The sequence below is a fragment of the Coregonus lavaretus genome (assembly GCF_964263955.1).
Source record: "Coregonus lavaretus genome assembly, chromosome: 39".
Lineage (NCBI taxonomy): Eukaryota > Metazoa > Chordata > Actinopteri > Salmoniformes > Salmonidae > Coregonus > Coregonus lavaretus.
In genome coordinates this window covers 16220409-16234146 of record NC_140026.1, presented here as the reverse complement: position 1 = coordinate 16234146, position 13738 = coordinate 16220409, and the positions used below count along the sequence as shown (strand labels likewise).

Here is a 13738-nt window from a genome sequence, read left to right as displayed (position 1 = left end):
AAAATGTATGCACTCACTAACTGTAAGTCGCTCTGGATAAGAGCGTCTGCTAAATGACTAAAATGTAAATGTAAATGTATGTTTAACCACGGTTCCAAAAAAATGCTTGTACGCTATGGAGAAAAAAAATATATAGTGGGCAGTAAATGTCATAACATAACATGCATGACATGTTATTTATATTAGATCATTTGTTGCCGAAGTCTATGCATTTGGCATACCGATTTCAATATACAAGGTATTTTATTGTGACGACAAACAAGGTGACCCCAACTCCTCTTCAGCAACACTGGCTTTATCTTACAGAAAATTGTCAGAGTTGAACCCATACCATTTAGGGCTAGAAAACAGGCATTAGCAACTCAAACACAGAGACTAGAATGGGATTCATAAGGTAATATACTGTAATATAATATAATATAATATGATACAACATGAGGTAATCTGTCTACTTCATGTTCAATGCAGGTGCGTCTTGTGGTGGAGTTGTTGTGGCCTCTCTTTCTGTTCTTCATCCTGGTCTGGGTGAGATCAACCACCCAACCCATTTACCAGGGCGAATGTAAGTAGAACGGTCCCACTTTAAGCAAACTACAACTTATTAAGGCTTTATAATGCATGTATAAAGTATTTACAATTTCAATAGATGCTTCACAAATAAACTGTAGATAAACTGTAGATGCTCACAAATCATTATACTCTAAATGGTGCATAAAAGGCAATATAATAGCTCCCCCTGTAATCTATTGCACTCCAATCACAATGTTTCTAATCGTGAAATGTGTCTCTTCCTTTCTCCAATTTCTGCTGTAACTTTGTCACCTGGTAAAAGTAGCAATGTCACCGTGGCCCAGCAAATGTCGTACCTGCGACTGTAACACACTGTTCAGTATCACTCTTCCTACAAACTCTCATTATTATAATGTATTTTCAGACACCCCTACTTCGTTTGACATAAAGTATGAGTAGGAAGTAGGAACATTTGGTCATGTGGAGTATGGATGTCCTAAAATGTACACCATACTTGTTGTGAGTTCACCTGAAATGTCAAATCCAACTATTAAAGGGTAATGGCTAGATGGAATACAGCTTATGTCAAAGTGACATCAAAATATGCATGTTTGAGTTGCGTCTGGGATAATTTTTGCATTTTAGCTAAGCCTAACCCTTTTCCTAACCTTAACCTAATTATCCTAACCTGTTACGTTAATTCTCCTAACCTGCTGCGTAAGTTCTCCTAACCGGCTACGAAAAGTAACTTCTGACCATAGCTGTATACTATCTAGTCAAAACCCTATTAAAGTGGCTGAGGGCGTATGCAAGATGGCCGCCGAGTCAGCTGACACTGACACACAAGTCAGCTGACACACAACATGAACACACACCAAACAATTCTCTAATTGAAGCCATCATCTGAGGACACTGCAGAAAGCTGCAGAAAGATGGTGGAGGATGAGGACTTTTAGGTGCTCATGTATGGAAGGAAATGATTGTGTCTTTTTTTGGTTCCAGGTCATTATCCAAATAAAGCCATGCCTTCTGCCGGGGTGCTGCCTTGGCTTCAAGGCATGATGTGTAACATAGACAACCCATGTGAAAACCATTCCACGCCAGGAGAAGCACCGGGACAAGTCAACAACTTCAACAATTCCATGTATGTAGAAGGGCAACCTTTTTCAAGCCATTTACCTACAGTGACAATTTCCAAATTTACTGTAATTGATCCTGGTTTGAGTTACATTATTTCACCTTGATAATGGTAGGTTTTGGTAGTCAGTTGGCCGTTGATGTTCCTTTAGAAAGTGAGTCATATCACATTTGAGGTAGGCCTATAGCTATCTTTCATTTAACCATGCATTGACTAAGACTTTTTAAATTCTTCCTCTGTCCAACCAGAATTGCTGGGATGTTGATCGAGTTACAGTCACTTCTGGCAAACAGATCCATCCTAACCAAGGTCCAGATGCTTTCAGATGATGTGGACCAGTGGGCTTTGATTCTACAGACATCTAACCATGCAAAAGGTACAGTATTTCAACTGTTTTCAAATTGTTCAAACAGTTTTTTAGGGCCCTAGAAAATCATGAGCCCATTGCAGTGATAATCTACTTTAGCACACCAACTCAACTGATCCTGTACTGTTCAATACACTGAGGACCATATTAATAAACTAAGTTCTAAGCCAAATCCTGAATATCTCATGAATAATAAAGCTTTTACAGCCACTGACTAATGGCTCAGCAGTAATTGGAACAGTATAATACTTTACCAGACTGACAATCACTTTGCCATGGATTTGACCACGGTCCTCTATCCACTGGAGTAGCCCATTCACGAGGGTGACAGTTTGGAGGATTTGTCATTCTCTGAGATCACTCGAAAAACAATGACAACTGATTATTTATGATCTAATTTGCCGTGTGGAGTGGCAGATCGTTTATCTTCATAGGTTGCTACTTCGCATTAGGCTCATTTAGCCTGATGATATTCAGATTTTCACAAGGCACCTAATTAGCAAATAGGCAAAAGGGGGCCCAGCCATTGTTGAGGCTCGCACAAACATTGCACCCAAAACCGTATTTGCATTTTGGGGTCACAGTCTTGTAATATACAAGATTAAATCCATCAGAGATCTAAGGCACGGCTTAATTAATGGGATACGCTGTCTGAGGCGACATAGCGAAAGGTCATATAACACAAGGGAGAGGCAGAGGGATATCAAAGGGACGTAAATGGCAAAGGTGGTTGTGTTGTGCTTCTCAACTGAGATTATTAAAAGTGTTGGGGTAGGGACTCCAATCTCGCCCGGTAACCAAGTTCAGACAGAGCCCAGAGCATGTTTTTGTTTCGACCTGTAAGCGTCATGTCGTCCTACCTTATTGATGGTGTTGAAAATGGTAATGACAGAGGTAGTAGTAGTTTTAGTAAGAGTATAGTGACAGGATAAGTATCTCCACCTTGAATTCCTATAAGCATGAATTTAACGTCATAGGTACATACTATAATTTATTTTCTACCATATTACGATGCCATGTGTGTGGCTTAAGTCAAAATGTTCCCAGCATATTCTCCAATATTGATACTCATGAGTTTTTTTCAAAAGCAGATTTCTTGAGAATACTCAACGAACCATGTAGCCTAAGAGATAAACATTGTGGAGTGAAGTAGTAATGGGCTGTCTTTGGCTTGTGATCTCCACCCAGACATTCTCACCAGTCTAAGCGGGGAGGATTACATTAAACAGTCGATTGGTTTTGATGTTGTCATTTCGACCAAGACTATCAGTGGGCATCTAATCAGTACAAAATGACTGCTTAACTGACTGATGCATGTTTAGCAACGATGTGCCAGCTCCCACTAAAACAATTCCACTGTCGACCCTCCCTCGCTCTTATCCACATTTTATTGCAACATTCACCTGTAGAATACAATACAATTTCAAGTCTGAGTCATCAGTACTTTATGACCAAATGCCTCCCAAAGTGATGTTAAACAAAAAAAAGCAAAGCAAAGCACTTTGGGAAATGCTACACTTAAATGTATCAGTTGGATGCTGTCAACATCAAATGTGTAAGGAACATCACGTTCACCCCATCTTTGATGTTTGCCACGTCTATGGAGTATACTGTATTACATGCCGTCTATCAAACAAACTGACACAGCTCCCTCAAAAATAGTTTTCATCCCAGATCCATTCTAATTCTGCCCGAGTGAAAGCACATTACTTGTTCTCCCCCTTCATGTTTAAGGTCAGCCCATTCCTCTGAGAAGTATCCTGAATGACAATGAAATGTTCACCACATATCTGAGGGAGAACTTGTCCGTGCCAATGACGGTAGCCGACAGTCTGATTACCTCAAATGTTCGCCTGAATGGGGTGAGTAAGCATAATACCACACAATATTTTTTACACATCATAGTACTGCAGAGTGGTCTGGAAACAACAATGCACTCTTAAAGCTGGAAGATTTAACTTTTTGGGCGAGCTGAACAAATTCACATAAATATATGTTATAGATATGTCATTCTTATTGAAAGCAAGTCTAAGAAGCAGTAGATCTGTTCTATGTGCGCTATTTCTATGCTTCCTGTTCTTAAGTTTCGCTTTTGTGTCTTTTGCTTTTGTACACTATCTTCAAACAGCTGAAAATACAATATTTGTGGTTATGGAAAATATATTTCAGTTTAGATGGTACAATGATTCTCTACACTTGTTTTGTCACATAAACTAAAATTAGGTGAACTATTAGAATTTTAGCAACCAGGAAATGGCGGAGCGATTTCTGCATAGTGCATCTTTAACAAACATAATACAACTCTTAAATCCAAAATGAATCTTCTACCAACCCCCTCTCCCACACAAGACACAAACACACTTTTGAGTCACAGTGCAGTGGCGCTAGAGCTAGTTTTGAAATGCCTTGTTCGATGGCACAACGGTTGGAGATTGTAGTTGGGATCAGAGTCTAGCATCCCCCCACTTCTTTTAGTGCCTAACACTAGATTCGAACTGACAACCTTCTGGCTTCAGGTCTGCCTCTCCAATCTCTAGGCGTCCGACTTCCCCATATGATTGAACATAATGCATTGCAAGGACATCATTTCATGACTGTTCTAATCGATTCAGGAGAGACATACTATATGACTTTGCAGAGAATTTACAATAAGTCAATGTTTCTCAATCTATTCCTAGGGGTGCACATCTTTGTTCTAGCCCAGCACTAACACACTTGGTTCAACTAATCCCCAAATCATGTGTGTTAGCACTGAGCTAAAACACAAATGTCACACCTTGGGGGTACCCCAGGAATTGATTGAGAAACACTGCTCTACCTGGCACGTTTGTGTTTGGGTGAAATGCAGCTGTGGTAGCGATAAGTGTGATCTATGAGTGGCCCCTTCAGATGTTTCCCATTGATGCCCTGCCATGTTCCAACTGATATCAGATGAGGAGGAAGAAGATAATTATGTGTGCCGGGCTATACGCTCCTCACTAACAAGGGTGCTTGGTGTGTGTAAAGTACACAAATAGAACTCCAGGTAGAAACTGAATCAGATAGGCTTCTATTTTACTTCTACCACTCATCATATCCTTTCACCAGATAATGGGCATTTCAAGGCAAGACGACCTGATGATCACTCTTTGCAATGGAACAACTCTTGATAGATACGTGGAATTCACCAGCGCCTCTGACAAGGAGGCCTTTCAGAATGTCAGCTGCTCCCTCACAGCACAACAGTTGAGACAAACCAGGGAAGTCTTCCTACAAAACCTGGATACAAGGAAGATGCTCACCAATGTAAGTCATTATAATTAGGTCTACCACTCAATGATGTAAATGTAACTTGATTGTACTGTTTACTTCACTGTGACATAAAGATGTAATTATGTATTGTACCTGCTTTTTAATTTACCTTTTCTCTCTGTGGCTCTTAATTGTTTGAAATCTATTTTAGCTACTGCCAAAGAGCTCTATTTTTATGTCATCCAACAAATGTAAACGCCTGGAGTTTGCTAAACGGCATTGGCACTTGTTTCTGTATGGTCAGATGACCTAAACACCAGTGGTGGGTTTGGCATCGAAAAGAGGAATCATATGCAGAAAAGAACCCCATACCTACTGTAAAATATGGTGCTGGATCTTTAATGTTATTTGGTTATTTTGCTTCCACTGGTCCTGGGGCCCTTGTTAAGGTCAACGGCATCATGAATTTTACCAAGTACCAGGACATTTTAGCCTAAAACCTGGTTGCCTCTGCCAGGAGGCTGAAACTTGGCCACAAGTGGATATTATAGCAAGACAATAACCCCAAGCACACATCAAAATCCACAAAGAAAAGGATAATCGACCACAAAATCAACATTTTGCAATGGTCATATCATTCTCTGGACTTTAACCTAATGGTTTTCAATGGAAGAGAGCAGTCCATAAGCGCAGACGAAGGATATCAAGGATCTGGAAAGATTCTGTATGGAGGAATGGTCTAAGATCCCAATGTGTTCTCCAATCTCATAAAACATTTTAGAAAAAGGCTTAGTGCCGTTATCCTCGTAAGGTGAGATATTGAAAGGTATTGAAAAGAGGGTTGCCAATAATTTTGACCCCTATCCTTTTGAGAGAAAATAAATATTACTTGTTAAACTAAATCTATTTGTTTATAATTGTATTAGTTTAAAATAATATAATAGTACAAAAAAGTCCATACAATATAGCTCAGTATGTGTATTATTTATTTTACTATTTTTTGCTTATCTTTATCAAAGGTGCCAATAATGATGGACCTGACTATACTATACATCTATATATTTTGTCATGAGTGTGTGGGTTTATATTCTAAATTACGCGCTCCAGAGTACTTTCCTTACTGAATCTTGTGTCTTGTATCTCATTGTCTCCAACGCATGAGTTCACTTTTTCAAACTTGCACCAAACAGAGCATCCTAAGTTCAAAACTGTCAAAGGTACTCACCATTTTAACCTACTTTGTTTATTGTACCTATGCAATTTGTGAGAGTGTTTCAATAATATTAGCTAGTGAGCCAGCCAGCTAATGTTAGCTAGCTAGCTCACAGTACGCTTTAACTTGGAGTCTTTTGTTTAGACATGTAGCTAGCTAGCTAGCTAGCTAAACAATGAACCATAATCACAATCCATAGAGTACTATCAATATAAATAGATTGTCATTGCTAGCTAAAGCTAACCAACTAGGTTCAATGTTAGTTAGCTAGCTAACATCAGGCTATAACCAGCAATGCAAATTACTTTCTGAGATAATATTACTACACAGATCATACACATAATGTTAGCTAGCGAGCCAGCCAGCTAACGTTAGCTAGTTAGCTAACAGTACGCTTTAACTTGCAATGAAAACCACTTTCTGACAAAATTAGAAACTTATATATTATGTTGCCATGATGATATAACGGTTTGGATGGCTGTGGGGGCAAAGTATGTTTGAATAAAACCCAAGGTGAGAGATATTTTTCCTAAACCTGAGAAGCTGAGCTTGGTGCTTCATTAAAGATGCTTTATGGATGTTTAGTCACTTAACTCAAGGAACCACACAATCCTTCGTTTTTGGCTAACAATATGCTTTTGCTCATGGGCGTGGGGAAATTAGGTCATTTCTGGCCAGTATTTCTGGCCATTTAGGGGACCCCTTTTAGCTCAAGAGCACCAGAGGCAAAATGTCTGAACAACCTCTTTAATTGAAGTTTGTTCTCTATGTTTCTCCTCTCTTGGTCTCCACTGACTGTTGTAAAGTAAATACAATTTGATTTATTTAGCATTGATATTTGCTGGATTTCATTGAAACCTTACTTCCTGTAGAGGCGACAAAAGAGTGCACTCTCCTTCCCAGTTTATCTTTGAGAGAAAATGTATGGGACAGCAAAAGCAATGAATAAGTGATGAGGCAAGAAGTTCAAGGAGGGGAAAAAAAGCCATTTGAACAACTTAAGCTTGGAGGCATTTTCAGTCATCGAAGAAAACGACAGACAAGATATGGCAAAAAAAAGTCATCTGGCCCCCCTGAGCAAAATGGAGGGGAAAAAAATACTCTTTCACACTCTGAGAGCTTGGAGTTGGAGAAAAGTGGTGATAATAAATACATAAAGAAAGGGCCTTTAGAAAGAAAAAAATAGTCTGGGTTTATCGAGACAGCATTGAGTGGTATAGTGGTGATTTAGTTGTGTTGAGACTTAATATTTTTTTTTGAAGGGAGCACAGAGCACAACAGAGCGAGGTTATAGGGAGCGTTGGACAGAAAGTAACTGGTGCTATCTTCTTGTCATACAAGTGTCCAGGTGCACATTACAGTAGCTTAGCGATATGACTTTTGCAATGTGGATATTTTAGGAAAACAAGGTGGTTGGATAGTGTGTTTTAAACATAGAATAATTTAATTGAATGAATGTAATTGATACCCAGAGGGGAAATTCGATTTGTCATCAGCATTGGACGCATAGCTACAGGGGACAATACAGGCATACATAAGAACACAAAGTCCTGATAGGACTGATGGCTGGTAGAACCAGTGCAATATACAGAGCATTCGGAAAGTATTCAGACCCCTTGACTTTTTACACATTTTGTTACGTTACAGCCTTATTCTAAAATTGATTAAATTGCATTTTCCCCTCATCAATTTACACACAATACCCCATAATGACAAAGCAAAAACAGGTTTTTAGAAATGTTTCCACATTTTGCGATTACAGCCTTGAGTCTTCTTGGGTATGAAGAATCTCCATGATGGTGGTGGCAGCATTATGCTGTGGGGATGTTTTACAGCGGTAGGGACTGGGAGACTAGTCAGGAACGAGAGAAACGGAGCAAAGTACATAGAGACCCTTGATGAAAACCTGCTCCAGAGTGCTCAGACTGGGGCGAAGGTTCACCTTCCAACAGGACAACAACCATAAGCACACAGCCAAGACAATGCAGGAGTGGCTTTGGGACAAGTCTCTGAATGTCCTTGAGTGGCCCAGCCAGATCCCTGACTTGAACCCAATCGAACATCTCTGGAGAGACCTGAAAATAGCTGTGCTGCGACGCTCCCCATCCAACCTGACAGAGATTGAGAGGATCTGCAGAGAAGAATGGGAGAAACTCCCCAAATACAGGTGTGCCAAGCTTGTAGTGTCATACCCAAGAAGACTCAAAGCTGTAATCGCTGCCAAAGGTGCTTTAACAAAGTACTGAGTAAAGAGTCTGAATAATAAATGTCAGTTTATTATTTTTAATACATTTGCAAACATTTATTTGTCATTATGGGGTATTCTGTGTAGATTGATGAGGACAAATATATAGTTAATCAAATGTAGAATAAGGCTGTCGCGTAACAAAAAACATGTAAAACATTAAGGGGTCTAAAATATTTTCCGAATGCACTGTACGACATCAATAGCATCAACAGAATCAACTACACATTATGAAACATCTTGAGATATAGCCCTTATCACATGGTAAATGTATAGTGAAAACCAGTCTTATTATGTTGTACAGTAAATTACACAGCTATTACTATTAGTTTTTGTCCCCAACTCATTTTCAGTCACATAATGGTCTGCATGGATGTTATGAACTCTGAAACAACAAAAATCTGAGGAGGTTATTTTGGGGGCATTCCTTCTGAAGTTACTGTACCCGTTAGAGTTCCCATTACATCTAGTAAGGTCACTGTCTTGGTAACCTTTGTGGTTTCTGAGTCCACAATGAAATTAGTGTTCTATTTTTGTAACACCATTCCATGCTCTTGCCTCCCTTGGAAACACAGCTGAGAAATGACAGATAATGTGGAGAATAAAGAGCGAAACATCATATAGTTTACCGAATGGCTCTGAGAGATTGCCTTGTGCCATGGGTCTACTTATCAAGCCATTAATACGATACAGTCCAAGACCTCTCTTTCTGCCCATTGACTACTTAGCTGTGATTTTAAGCTGTTTCACCCCATATTTCCTGAGTGAGATGCCGATGTTTTTCCAATCAGCGCGTCTCGGCTTCCTTGTGTATTGCTGCCAAGGGTAAAATTTAACTCAGAGTTCAAAAAGGGCTGCGGGATAAACAGGGATTCTAGTGACACCTCCTTGAATTTGTAAATTATCTGTGGCTTATACTTTTCATAAATACTAATGGGGGATTTAGGATTCATTTTCTCTCTTTAGCGCTCTCGCTCTATGGATTTGAGCTATATTGTTTTTCTCAGTGAAGGTCAACAGGGACTCATGTTAGCATACTCCTGACACATGGACATTATAGTGTTTTAAAGGACATGTGCAGTGGCTGGGCTGCCTTGTGCCATTGTGTTTTAGCCATCAGATATGTGGTATGGCTATGAATCATATTCCTGCCATTTTATAAAAATACATCCCCTTAAAACATTGTTGGGGAAGATATTGGTTTTGACATTGCTTGGACTAAAACTTACCACAGGCCTCATGAACCCAATAATTTTAAAAGAGGGCACTGTTGGAAAAAATGCAGTGTCTAGGCTGTTTTTCCATTGTTACAGTAACTGTACTTTATATAGTGTTGTATATCCTCAAGCAACCATTGTTTTAAACTGAAGACATGCACCTGAAAAGAAAATGCAGAACTACTCTCTGTCGGACAGTTTTGTTGCAAATACCTGTGGTGTTTGAGGTAACATCTGAGGTGTTAGCTTAAAGTGGAAGTTCAGAATTTATAACTTAATCTTAGGTTTCTCACCGTGAAAGTAGTCTACTGGCAAGAATAAACTTTAATCCATTGTTTGGTTTTCTTTAAATAGCCACTACAAACATGAGCGAGCTTTAGCCAACGCTAGCTAAAAATCTATGGGAGTGATAGGGGCAACAGTGCAATTCAGATTGAGGAACCATCTAACATTAAGTTGTAAAATACAGAACTTACCCTTTAAAACACTGAGCCTGTTACAAACAAATACACATTATGTATTGGATATAAATCAACAATGTTTGCTAAATCAACTTCTTATTCCCTCATTTAGCTACCTACGGCTTTGGATTTGACTCCGTCCGAGACATTTGGATTAGTAAGAAAAACTACAGAGGATGCCTTACCCGTGATTGATGAGGTTGGTGTGGTAGTTATTTACCATCTGAAAGAATAGTGGGCCTACATGGAAATCCAATACCATTCAGTATTAGTTTCTGTCGAGAACACCTGTGTCGCCCAGTAACCCGGGCTTGTATGACTCATTGTAATCAATAACAGTAATGGAAATATGAAGACAAGTCTATTGAGAAATTGCGTGATATTGGGTTGTATCATATCAATTAGTCGTCTTGAAGTAAATAAATTAAGTACTACACTGTCATGTTCTGATATATTATTGTGCATCTTCCCCCAATGACACCCCCACCAATGCAGATAAACAAGTTGCAGAACTCAATGTGGTTAAAGGCCGCTGATATGCTGGATTTCAGAGCAGACGCGTTTGGTAGTCTGAACATCCTACTTTGTGGTAAAGCACCAACCTCCAACTCCACAAAGACCACCATGCATTTCCCTGCTTTTGGAGCGATGAGGAATGACGCAGAAAATAATGAGACACTGGACAACGTCAGGAGCAGCAATTCCAGTAAGTATTGTTAATAGTGCACTCTGCCTTGACCTATCAAAATACTGACTTCAATTGCTGAAGCTTTAATTTTTTCATATTTACCACTGTATCAGTCCAAAATTGCATTTTAAACAAATAGGTGAATGGTTATTAGAGCCCCCCCCCCAAAGTTAGACTTTTGTTGCATTTAGGGGAGCTCATGTCTAATTCGACAGGGCTGAGCCCCCCTCGCCACCCCGCAATTCACACTGCATACAATATTTTTATCAGGGTGACCAGATAATTCCCTCAATGTTCTTACTTTGTTTTTGTGATTACATGTTTTGAGTTTACACAACAACAACAACAACAACAACAAATAATAATTTCTACAAAAATAAAATGACATTGACAGAACAGAACAGACATAACACACAGTCAACACCACACAATGTTATACATGGAGTACCCATGACCCCCCTGGGGGAGGAAGACAGACTGTGGAGAGAAAATAACCCCCTGCGCGAGCTTTAAAACCAGCCCCTAAATAGAAGCATTCCAAAACATCGGGGACTAGTCTGCTGACATCATCTAGTAATGCATGATCTTTTCCCCACTTCAAAGAATAAACAGTAAGCCAATTTGAGGATAACAAAAGAATGAATACGATATTCCTACCTTGGCCTTGATAAAAATACTGGGAGTTATACTGTACATGCAGCTCCAGCCCATGACAAATCACATAAGTAAAACACAATTGAATGTACAAATTTGGTCAAGCCTCCCACCCATCTCCTGCCGACAGCCCGTAGCAAACTTCTCAAATAGTAGAGATAGTCAGAAATTAACAAAAAAGGCTAAGAAAAGAGAGGCAACTCAGCCTACCAGTTGGTCCCTCATGGCGGAGGATATCCCTGCCCATGTTTGCACTGTGGACAGCCTCGTCCTATTACGTTTTGATGTTGTGCATTCCAAATTAATAATATTCTGAAAAACATCCAGTACATTTCAAGAGCCAGCCCCGAATTCCACCATAACTGCACAATAGTTTTCTTTGCTGCTGTAAATCCAGCTAGTAGAATTCTATGTTGAATAAGTGTCAAAGATAAAGATGAATCATCAGTCAGCAGGCACAGCAGGCACAGCAGGCACAGGCAAGGATCTGAGATAAGGTTAACCCTCATCATTCTTGACAGCACTGAGCATATGTCACTCCAAAATGTGGACAATCCCAGAACATATGCATCACAGTACCTACAGCATTGTTTGTACAGTGTGTGCAGATTGGATGTATTATTTTAATCAGAAAACATTTATATGGAGTTGCATATTCTCTGTGAATCAATTTGAGGTGAATGAGCTGATGGCTAAGATTCTTAGATGCCTCGCTCAGATTTGACCATATCCTATCCCAATCAGGGGTTAATTCCATCCTCTCCAACTCTGTCTCCCATACAACCTCCATTGGTAATTTCTTATAAGTCTTCCCTGTAAGTGTGTCGTATATCTCTGCTACTAGCCCTCTAGAACTCCTATCTGGACCTATCCAGCCTGCCATTGGGTGGCAAGGGCAAATTCCAGGGTACACCATAAGCCTTCATTGCTGAACTTAATTGCAGATACAGATAGTATGAGGATCCTGGCAGGGAATAGTCGTCTTCAATATCCTGAAATCTGCGCAAGCCAATCTCACTATAAATACATCTGTTTCTACATCTGCATTGCTTGCTGTTTGGCGTTTTAGGCTGGGTTTCTGTATAAGCACTTTGTGACATCTGCTGATATATACAGTTGAAGTCGGAAGTTTACATACACCTTAGCCAAATACATTTAAACTCAGTTTTTCACAATTCCTGACATTTTATCCTAGTAAAAAGTCCCTGTCTTACGTCAGTTAGGATCACCACTTTATTTTAAAAATGTGAAATGTTAGAATAATAGTAGAGAGTGTCAGAAGTTTACATACACTCAATTAGTATTTGGTAGCATTGCCTTTAAATTGTTTAACTTGGGTCAAACGTTTCGGGTAGCCTTGCACAAGCTTCCCACAATAAGTTGGGTGAATTTTGGCCCGTTTCTCCTGACAGAGCTGGTGTAACTGAGTCAGGTTTGTAGGCCTCCTTGCTCGCACACGCTTTTTCAGTTCTGCCCACAAATGTTCTATAGGATTGAGGTCAGGGCTTTGTGATGGCCACTCCAATACCTTGACTTTGTTGTTCTTTTGCCATTTTGCCACAACTTTGGAAGTATGCTTGGGGTCATTGTCCATTTGGAAGACCCATTTGTGACCAAGCTTTAACTTCCTGACTGATGTCTTGAGATGTTGCTTCAATATATCCACATAATTGTCCTTCCTCATGATGCCATCTATTTTGTGAAGTGCACCAGTCCCTCCTGCAGCAAAGCACCCCCACAACATGATGCTGCCACCCCCGTGCTTCACGGTTGGGATGGTATGCACTCACTAACTGTAAGTCGCTCTGGTAAGAGCGTCTGCTAAATGACTAAATGTCACGATCGTTGAAAGGAGTGGACCAATGCGCAGCGTGGAATGCGAACATACTTTTATTATATTCACCACACGAACAAAAACAACAAAACGATACGTGAAGTCCTTGGGTACATACACAAACCAACACGGAACAAGATCCCACAATACACTGTGGAAAACAGGCTGCCTAAGTATGGT

At 39.8% G+C, this 13738-nt stretch overlaps 1 protein-coding gene across 1 annotated transcript in view; it reads left to right on the top strand.

The window, feature by feature from the left end:
- The window catches only part of LOC311112981 (phospholipid-transporting ATPase ABCA1-like), a 207230-nt gene that overhangs the window by 18589 nt on the left and 174903 nt on the right, over nucleotides 1-13738 (top strand). Inside the window, exons 3-9 of the mRNA XM_084156107.1 lie at nucleotides 469-562; nucleotides 1513-1654; nucleotides 1897-2024; nucleotides 3750-3877; nucleotides 5103-5300; nucleotides 10495-10581; nucleotides 10878-11088. Of these exons, the coding sequence (XP_084012233.1) occupies nucleotides 469-562; nucleotides 1513-1654; nucleotides 1897-2024; nucleotides 3750-3877; nucleotides 5103-5300; nucleotides 10495-10581; nucleotides 10878-11088 (988 nt within the window). The remainder of the gene's footprint in view (nucleotides 1-468; nucleotides 563-1512; nucleotides 1655-1896; nucleotides 2025-3749; nucleotides 3878-5102; nucleotides 5301-10494; nucleotides 10582-10877; nucleotides 11089-13738) is intronic.